The sequence below is a fragment of the Gekko japonicus genome, unplaced genomic scaffold (assembly GCF_001447785.1).
Source record: "Gekko japonicus isolate JY-2015 unplaced genomic scaffold, Gekko_japonicus_V1.1 scaffold2264, whole genome shotgun sequence".
Classification (NCBI taxonomy): domain Eukaryota; kingdom Metazoa; phylum Chordata; class Lepidosauria; order Squamata; family Gekkonidae; genus Gekko; species Gekko japonicus.
Window position 1 is genome coordinate 287,883 of NW_015172074.1, and position 10,464 is coordinate 298,346.

At 42.5% G+C, this 10,464-nt stretch overlaps 1 protein-coding gene across 1 annotated transcript; it reads right to left on the minus strand.

Annotated features, from left to right (window-relative positions):
• Positions 1–2,375: 2,375 nt before the first annotated feature.
• On the minus strand, positions 2,376–6,003 carry LOC107118513 (60S ribosomal protein L29). The gene is made up of 4 exons (XM_015420866.1): positions 5,949–6,003; positions 4,848–4,893; positions 2,974–3,038; positions 2,376–2,587 (listed from the first exon to the last, which is right to left on the minus strand). The coding sequence occupies exons 2-4, from the start codon at positions 4,882–4,884 to the stop codon at positions 2,498–2,500; spliced, it is 192 nt and encodes a 63-aa protein (XP_015276352.1). The 5' UTR covers positions 4,885–4,893; positions 5,949–6,003; the 3' UTR covers positions 2,376–2,497.
• Positions 6,004–10,464: the final 4,461 nt, after the last annotated feature.

Below are 10,464 nucleotides of genomic sequence, written 5' to 3' on the forward strand. Positions count from 1 at the left end.
AGTAACATAAACAGGGATTGTACTCCTGGTCCAAGGTACCCTACCTGTCAGCTTTCAGGCAGCACCTCCATTTTAAGGCAATTGACATTCTTTCACACAGGCAGTTGGTAGCAGTGTTCTTCCCCTACCAAGACCCTCAAGCACAATGGGTGGGGTGGGTGAATCTATTTCTAAACAAAACTAAAGCACTCTTTGAGGTGAGCTCCCTCCTTCAGTACTTCTCATCTGCCTGCTCCAGTCTCAAATTATCAGGAGCAAAATGTTCTACACAATGCTCTGTAAACAGGGTTGTCTGCAATGAACATTGCCTCAAAACAGGATGCCATTCAAAGGAATTGTGGATGCTTTAACATGCCACATTCCTGAACCCCTCCTGGTTCGATGAAAGTCCAGGGAGCCATGTTTTTGGATCACCAAGTGTCAACATGGTCATACTCTTTTCAGACTTTGAAAATGCCATGTTTTTTTATTAAATGCAACTCGGTGACAGCTATGAGAAGTATGTGATTCAAGAGCAGTTTTCTTTACAGCCAATAACATGCAATCAGCACTCATCACAAAGTAGTTCAGACATGGAAATAATTCCACATTCACTTACACTGAGATATCATATGCGGAAACTGTTCTGAAATAATACTTCCAAGTTCTGATCTCCAAACAGCTTCCCAGTCAGTTTTTCTGAAATAATACTTCCAAGTTCTGATCTTCAAACAGCTTACCAGTCAGTTTTACAACAAAGTTTGTCCAGTGACACCTTTAAGACCAACAAAGTTTAATTTGGGTATAAGCTTTTGTGCACATGCATGCTTCTTTGGTTTTACAGAACATATTGAAACTGACTTCAGTTCTGATCTCCAGAAAGCACTTCTCCGTCTTCCCAGATGTCCACTAATAAAGTTTTAAATACGACTTGATCAAACGGACTCGTCTTTCTAATTTTTAACCCGCTATGCCCAAATATCCATAGGAGATACCCGTTTCAACAAATTTTAATATCTGGAATAATAATTGTACTGCCTTTATTTAAATATGTAACTTGCCATGCTTAGAATCTAGTTCCCATTTCCCTACCTCAAAATGTTATCCATGTGAGAAAAGGTGCCAAAAAAAAAGGCAACTAGAATTATCAAAGGGCGAAAACACCTTCACTGTGAGAAAAGGCTACAGCATATGGGGCTTTAACTGGCAAATTCAGGCAGGATAAACACTTCCATAAGTTGTGATTGTTAAAAGGTTTTAAAAGTGAATTAGGCAAAACCATGTAGGATAGGGCTATCAGTGTTATTAAAGAGAATCTCGGTGTCTACCAAATGCCTGCCATGCCTTGCTTGATATTTTTATAGAGGTATATATGTTGGACTAGACAGACAGCTGGCCTGATTTAGAAGAGATCTTCTTATATATTACTTACACTGATTACTTGGTGGCACTTAACAGCTGATGGCACTTTCTTCAGATACAATGAACAAATCATCTTGTTATGACTTTATGACAACAGTTCCCACTTTTAAAATCAGAAGTTTTTTAGTTTAATAGTCAGGGTGCTTTGAAAACTGGCACCATCTACTGGACATGTGGCTTTATGGCAATGGACACTGATCATGGCTGTTGCAAGATTTTACAAAGAGGAAGCTATGATTCCTCTAAAACAGTTTGAGACTTTTGCTAGCATGTTCTTGCATGTTGTGTGGTAACAAAGGAATATGAAACCAGAGATGAATGTGGCATCCTTAGTCTGTAATAATTAGGGGCTGTGAGAGACCTAAACCCAAAATTTTGGGTGATCAACGTAGAATAATCAACATTTCAAATTGAGTACCCTGCTCTTCCATATGCGTTTCCAACTAACATAGTTCTCCAAACACATGCAAAATCCTGATCTCCTACTGGCCTCCACAACCCCCCCTGGCAGAATACAGCCTTGCCTGAGGTTTTGCATCCATCTTATCCATTATCTCAACAACCTGTATAAACTATTTGTGACTTTTACTTGCAATGTATATGAATTTTATGATGTGTTTTGTATGCACTGAATTTGTTTATTGTATTTTAACTTTTAATGTAAGCTGCCCTGAGCCTGCTTTGGCGGGAAGGGTGGGATACAAATTGAATTAAATAAATAAATTTAAAAATACCCTGCTTTCCACATCTCCTGTCTCCACCCAATGCATCCCTCTCCTGATCCAGCATGCAGCAGCTGGATCAGCTCCCCTATGTAAATTCAGTGGTGCATTTAACAAAGGAAAACAGGACACCAAATACTGAACAGCTGGCAAGATTCACTCCCATTTCCCCAAAATCAATACTAAGGGACAAAAACTGCTTTTCAGAAGGTCCAGCCTCCTATAAAATCAGAACAGAGAGCACAACATTTGCACCTGTACATTACACCCAATTTTATTTATACAAAATGCCTTGAGTGAAAAACAATTTAAGGAAAAACTGCTGATCAGATTCCAAGCAAGTCAGTTCCTTTTCCTATCCAAAGGCAGGCCAGTTACTTAGCATTGTTTGCCCGCATTTTTTTCAGCCCTTTCTTGTTGTGTTTCTTCGCAAAGCGCATGTTCCTCAGAAACTTGGGATCAACCTTAAGAGGAAGGGAAAAAAAGAAATATCACTTGCTTGGCAACTTGCAAAGAACTTAAACTTGTAATCTGGTGCGTAACTAGGGGCAAATCCTCCCATTTTTATCTCGACAGTATTGAGATAGCTGAATGAAGTCTCCTAATATTTTAAGAAGAGCAGTCCCCCAACACAGATAAAATGGAGATTTAATACACACCCCTCCCGGTGTTCTTTACACAAATGAATAATCTTTGCCGACAGACCACTACAGCCTTGCCAAAAGGCAACAAAAGGTAGTCTATACAGACATACATTTAGCTATGTACTTAAAATATTTGTATCCTGCCTCAGCTCCTCAGACTCAAGCAAGGACTTACCTCCGAAGAAGCACATTAGAAATGCACTTACCCCCTTCAGTGATTCATATCTATGTGACCTGGGCTTCTTAATGCCATTTCTGTGCCATTTGCGAGCTGTGAGATTACACAATTATCACACTTACAATAAAGATGTCTAATAACGTATGTTTATATTTTCGTATAAGCTTTATCAGCCTCCATTAACAAAAAGTGAAACATGTATTGCTATATCACATTTGCACAGTGTTCATCCAACAAGTGAGCTAGGTAGCACAGTGGCCAAAGATTGGGCTAGAAGTAGCACATTTTTGTTTCAACTGACATTTCTGTCATGATTTTACTAGACGGCTGTACGCAAGCCATGTTCTCTCAGTCTCTCTTCCCCATGGCCAAGATAATGTCAGTTGAAGCACTCTGAACATTTAAATGCAATACTAGTACTGTTCTTGAGGGAAAGAAACACGTCTTCTCTGAACATTAGCCAAGAAATTACATACAGGATTGCTAACATATTGGCAGCTTCTGTCGCCAACCCTACCTGTACGATCTAGAGAAGGATTAAATATACTGTTGAGCTGCAACCAATTCACAGTGAACTAATGGTCGGCTGCATGGGCCTTCCTCTGCACAGCAACCTGACTCCTCCTTGGAGGTCTCCCATCCAAGTACTAACAGCAACTGACCCTGCTTAGCTTCCAAGCTCTGATGAGATCAGGCTAGGCTATTAGGGCTGCTACCATCTAGACGGCAGACCTCAACGTCAGGGGTACATACCTGCTCGTACTTATGGTAAGGGCTGTAGTATAAATCTATACAGCGTATTTTCTCCAATCCCTTCTGCCATTCTCGGTAAGATCCACATAGAATTTATGCCTGTCATAGCGTACACTCTGCATCCTTAAAAGCATTCTCTGCTGTGGCCCCCACCTTATAGCATGGCCTGCCTGCTGAAGTCAGGAAGGTTCACACTCATCCAGCATTCAGCAAACTATGCAAAACTGAATTCTTTAGTAAGGCATTTTTACACACGTAATTGGGATATACTACAATGGAATGGTTCAGAAAGATGCTTTGATAAAGGGAAAGGGACTATACCACTGTATACAGTGTGTACTATGCATTGCTGTATGTATTATCCTATGTAATTTCTGCAATGTTTAATGTGTCATGATAATATTCTTTGTTACAGCTTTCTGCAAGTCTAGTCCTATTACATTGCTTACTGGGTGTACCATTCCATTGACTGAATTGATTTACACAGTGTAATCCACTCTCAGTCTCAGTGAGAAAAGGTGGACTATAAATAATGTTAATAAATAAATATTTCAAGTTAACTACCAACAGTATCTTCCCAACATGGGGAAATGTTTGTCCAGTATTGCTAAAGATTACATCCATGACAGCTTTTAAATAAGGGTTATCTAGAGGCTACATGCTATATTTTTAATCATGACAAATAACACTAAAATGTCACTGTTTATCCCCAATGACTTCAATGAGAATTCAGGCTAAATATAGATTATATTAATAGTTTTGTGGAACGTTTCAAACCTCAATTTTAGAGAAGATTTACAGTGAAATCCTGAACAGAGTTACACCATTCTAAGCCCACTGGCTTTAATGGGACTTAAAAAGGTGTTATTTTGCTTAGAATTGCACTGCTAGATGCCCATTGTTTTGCCATTGTTACTAAGCGTCTCTATGAATTTTAGCTTGCCATTTACAATCATGAACTACAGTTCTGTCAACACATCTTTTGGTTCATATCTCTATACAATTGCCCTTACTGAACATTTGAACATCCTTGCATATTTAAGTCACATTATGACTATCAGAGGAGATGCCAGTAATTAAGTTTAATTATATCCCTTATGAAAAAGGAATTATTGACCACAATGCCTCTTATTGCCTGCACAAACTTACACTGGTTGTGAGTGGTGTGGTTCTTGGACTTGGCCATTGCTTACACCTGTTGAGAGAAGTAAATATCAGAAGCATTCCTATCACACATACAAAACAATCATAGCTGTCCCTTCCGAGTTCTGAAAATTGAAGTCCTTTCTTGTCTTTCTAAGGCTTAACTGCACATTCTATTGGAAATTCATAATCAGATCTTTTCAGTTTTATTGTGAAAAAGCAACTGTCGCAGTATGGGTTGGATCAGGGCTGAGGTGGAGGAGTATGTTTAAAGCCCCCCCCCTCCAATTTTCCTCACAGCAACAGGGGAGCAGGGACCATTATTATTAACTCAACTAAAGCCAGGCACTCACACAGTGCTAGTCCTTTTTCTCTTATCTGCTGGGGCTTTTATCAGAAAAAAACTGCATGGAAGAAGTAAAACCCCCTTCCCTAATTTAAAGAGTAGGTTCCGCAGGCAACGTTTAAAAACATTAACACCATCATCATCTCAAACTCCCTTTTAAGAACATAAAGTGCTGCTGGATCAGGCCAAAAAGGTCCATCTAGACCAGCATTCTGTATCCATTAGGTGGATCCTCAAGATTCCCAGCACAGGTCCTGACCACGCAACATGTGGAACTGCTGTTTATCACAGCTAGTAGCTGTCGGCAGCCTTATGCTCCAGGAAGCCCGGTCACTGTAAACCATTTATGCTGAGGGTAGCCGCCACTTTTCACTGTCGTGACTGACACACAAATTCCCCCACATGCTGATCTAACATTACAAATCTACCAGACTGTAAGCTCCAAAACTGCATCAACAGAATTCGCAAACACAAGCTATAACGCTGACGGCTTCCTAAAGTGGCTCAAGCAAATCGAGCGGAGAGTGATGCCCCTAAATCCCCACGATCCGGCTACCCATCATTCCGTCTGCCATCCCATCTCTTTTTCTGATCCCCCCCTCCCTTGTCAGAGACGTCTCTTCCATCCACCCCTTCTCCCCCGCCCCGAGAACAGGACACAGCCGCTGAGGACCGCATCCCACCTCTCCTCAGCTGCTCGCCTGCCACAGCCCGACCGCCCCCGGGAAGGATGCCGCTGGATTAGGAAGGGAAACTCGCACCTCCGCCTCAACCGCCACTCGGACTACAACCGGAAGAGAAGGAAGACTCGTGAGGCACTCTGGGAAGTAAAAAAAACCACCTCCGCCATAGAGCACAGAAGCGACAGAATGAACGGCCAGGAAGAGCTGGGGTATTTCGTGTCCGGCTGGAAACACGAATCGTCGTTAGAAACGTTCCGCTGAAAGGAAGAAAGAAAAACTCCCGTGTTTTAGGATGAGGGAGAGGGTAGCCTAGGCTATTTCTACGTTGTTTCTCTGTGTGTCCAGTCTAAATCTAATTCTTCCAAACCTCTTCTGCCAGCTCACGGGAGTCTTTTTGTTGTTTATTTTAAAGCAAATTTCTTGTAGCTAATGTGGCCAATTTCTGAGATCACAGGACGTTCCTCAGAGAGACTCTTGCTGGTTTCTTCTTTTTCTTCTCCTTCTCTACCACCACGCCATTTCGTACAGCAGTAATATAATGGGTAGTACAGAAAGGTCTATACAGGCATAATACAACCACCACATCCACTATTGTCAGCTAGTTTTTAAAATCATAGTATTTGTTCTAAAGTACACTGAATCTGAATGTTTTAAAACACAGCTGAGTCAGATTTGCAAGCTTTCTTCCATCACCAGGAAAATAAAATAAAACAAACTTTGTGCAAATTTCATTTCAGAAGTTAAGGTTTTAGGGAAGCTGTCCAGCACTGCAGATGTTTTGCAAAACAGTGACAACAAATTTTATGGGAAAGATCCCCTTATCGTGTGTGTATTTTCCAAGTTGAGTATGTGCATAACTATGTGTTGAGGCTGTGGTGTTTTTAGCCTCACTATGGGAAAGATCCCCTTATCGTGTGTGTTTTCCAAGTTGAGTATGTTGAGGCTGTGGTGTTTTTAGCCTCTCAATAAAGCTGTAGTAATTAGTGACTTTCCCAGCATCCCACTAAAGAGTTACTAACTTTGCAAATTTTCATGTCATGCTTATCGGAATTGTGAAGCATATTGTATTTTTCAAGCTAGTCACTTCAGACAGCATCACACCTGGTGTGGCGTTATGTAATGGCTAGAGAGTTGGGTTTGGAGGTGGGCAACGCATATCTCTGAACAGCTGTGAAGTTCACTATGTAAACTGTCACTTGAATTAACTATTTGATCACTGGAAATCAAGGGTTATACCTTATTGCACGTATTATATGTGATGATTTCTAATATTTTGTTCTGTGTTACAAATTGGGGTATTGATTTCATAATAGTTTTCCTGACTTATTTATTTATTCCTGTTCACATTTTATACACTGACAGACTGAGCTGCTCATCAGCAAGCTCTCAATATGAATCTCTTCTCTGAGGAACTCACAAGATGGCCTTAGGACAAGCAAGACTCTCTCAGCTTCAGTTGTACAGTGGTAATAAGACAGAACCTTCCTTACAATATTACAAGAGAAAAGCTTTAAATGCTCGACAGTGTTATATGAATGCTGAGTACAACATTATTAGGATCTTCTCAAACATTTATGTATTATGTTACTTCATAAAATCTTGTCATTACGTTGTTCTCTTTCTCTCTTTCTGGTCATTACCATTGCTCTCTGATCTCTTTTTTCCAAACAAGTATTATAGAGCTGGTGGGAGGGTAGAAGAAGCATGGCAGCTAAGAAAAGAGTCTGATCATGCTGGGATGATCCATATCTGCCAGGATGGCCAGGACTGCTGCAACTGACTTTCAGCGCTAAAAGGCCTGGCAGGCCCTGGTGTAGCTATGTATGTGTATGTCTATGGGAGAGGCCCAAGCCAGCCCCCCAGCACCATGCCCCATGTCACGCAATGGGCTCTACTCCCAGGGGAATGGCACCCAAGAGAGCTGCTGCTGATGGACAGGGGGCAGGGATGTTTGCAGCTCCATACCAGGCTTTTGGCACACTCCCTTGCCAGGGCACTCCTTCCCTTCAGGTGGGTGACAGAACACAACTGTGGTTAGGGGCTCCTGGCAGCTGCCCCATTGTACTCTCTGGATCACCTAGCTAAGCACCCATGGGTTGCATTGTCTTGCAGGATCTCCCTCGAGGGTGTTTCTTGGCAGTGCCCCCCCATAGGGGTAGAACTGCAGACCTGCCAGGGCCCTACAGGCATGGCTGTGGCTGGCAAGGCATCTGTGCTGTTAGAAATTGCTGCACATGTTTCTGTCTAGCATCTGTGCAGATGGTGATTCAACAGGGAGACCTGGTAGCATGACCAGTGCAGTTCCTGCTACTCTGTTCAGTCACCAGTTCCAACCCAATTCCTGGAGCATCCTGCCTCAGGAAGCTTTCTAACCTGCAGGTCTGTCTCACTCATGCATGCTGTGCTAGGGATGGCTCAGCCTGTCCCCCCCCCCCACTCCTGGGAGCAACCTGCAAGGGCACAGTTGCTATACTGGACAGAGGGAGTTGGCAACCCAATTCATTGGACCTCTTCACAATTGCAGTTCAGTAAAGTCAGAGTATTCTACAACTGTGTCCCTGTCTCTGTGTTACTGGGTGGATGAGACCAGCTCCATGTCCCTCCCTGTCTTACCTCTTCTCCCCATCTGTGATTTCCCCTTAGAACTGCACTTTCAGGTATCCCAGACAGAGTGGGCTCTGACTCAGGGATGCCAATCCTGGGATCACTATTGTTGATCTTTCTGGAGACACTGGACTTTTGTTCAGTTGCAAAACATAGCAGCGGTCCAGTGGCACCCACATAGTAGTCCTCACCAATGTTCCCTCTAAGCTGCGGAGTCTTGTGAGTAAAAACTTTACTTTGTGAGCTACTGCCATTAAAGTTGTGAGCAAGCAATTTGGCTACTGCATAAATTAGTTTGCTTTGGAGCCATTTTTCCTGAGCTAAGACAAAAATGTGTGAGCCGGAGGCCAAAAACCTGTGAGCTAGCTCATAATAACTCAGCTTAGAGGGAACCCTGGTCCTCACCCCCGTTCCTACAAACATCACTGGCTGCTGTGTGTAGCTTGCATAGGGAATGGCTGGTGGGTAGTCTGAAGGTATGTATGGCTGCTCTGGTGTATGGGGAGGGGGCAGTCACTTCTGGCATCCGATAAGCTGTACAGCTTGGGGGTGCAGGTGAAGGGGACCTAAGGTAATTGCTGCCATGAGTGCTGCAGGGACAGGGATATGGAGAGGCATCCGTCCCAAAATGATGGATTTCCAGGGTGGCCCATAGACTAGGCTGTCCTGTTCCCCTTCTTGCAGTTTGCAGGAAAAAAACATCAGCTCCACCTAAATATTCCACCCATGACCCACAGCCCTATGCACACTAAGTGGGGAAGCATCATTTGGTTTTTCCATCTCAGGCACCAACATCTCTGACACCATTTCTAATGCCAGGTGTTTCAGAGGTAGCCATGCCAGATTCGAGTCCAGGAGCAACTGAGAGACCAACATTTCTAAATTCAGTTATCTGAATATAGTCACGCATACGCATTATTTATTTTTATACACGTTTTTAAAAATTAACCTCTTGATTTATGACATGAAGCCATCAAGGGACCTTAAACACAGAATATAAAACTACAAAGATAATAGAATAGTAAACAATAAAACCAGACAAATAAATAATACAGCTAGCAGGAATAAAACCATAATTTAAGAGGTGCCCTGCTGGATCAGTCTGGTGGTCCTTCTTGTCCAGTGGCCTGATTCACACAGTGGCCAACCAATTCCCCTGGCAATCATCCACGAAGATGACCAAAGCTGTTTCAGTTCTAGAACCAGATCAGAAGCTAGATGGCAATAGATCTAGCAAATCAGTATCATCCTGGAGTTTTGCTGGATTTAGGTAGTTACGAGAATGTACCTGTTGGTTTTTGATAGGACACTTCCATGCAATGTATTTTTCATTAAAAGGTTTATTTATTTTTTAAAAATTATATCCTGCTTTTCTGCCCCCACAAGGGCTAACAAGGTGGCTAACACTTGAAAACATACATGATAAACTACTTTATAAAACCATTAAAATCAGCCCGTCTCCCAAACACCTCATTAAAACAACTTTTAAAAGAGTTAAAAAAACAGAGTTAAAATACATAAAAATCTGTTAAAATACATACAAAACATAAAAGATTGGTTAGGAAGGAGGGATCATTGAAGGAATGCAAAACTACGTGAAGAAGAAGAAGAGGAGGAGGAGGTTGGATTTATCCTCCGCCCTTCACTGCCCGAAGGAGTCTCAGAGCGGCTTACAAACTCCTTTCCTTTCCTCTTCCCACAACAAACACCCTGTGAGGTAGGTGGGGCTGAGAGAGCTCTTTTGAGAACTGCTCTTTCCAGAACAGCTCTGAGAGAGCTGCATGTGGAGAAATGGGGAATCAAACCCGGTTCTTCTAACCACTACACCAAACTGGCTCTTTAAACATTGGCAGAAGACATCAACAGAAGGGGGGGGGGAGAGTTCTAGAGCTTTGGTGCCATGACTGAGAAGGCCTTCTTCCAGGTTGCCAACCACCTAATCTCAGAAGGCGGGAGGCGCCCAAAGTAGGGCCTTCAAGGATATGACTGC

Bases quoted from the DNA above. Each gene is read 5' to 3' on its own strand.
- LOC107118513 (XM_015420866.1), bottom strand. From the start codon at position 4,884: ATGGCCAAGTCCAAGAACCACACCACTCACAACCAGT. The intron at 3,039-4,847 runs GTAAGTTTGTGC...GTAATCTCACAG, and splicing joins CCACACCACTCACAACCAGT to CTCGCAAATGGCACAGAAAT. The intron at 2,588-2,973 runs GTAAGTGCATTT...CTTCCTCTTAAG, and splicing joins GATATGAATCACTGAAGGGG to GTTGATCCCAAGTTTCTGAG.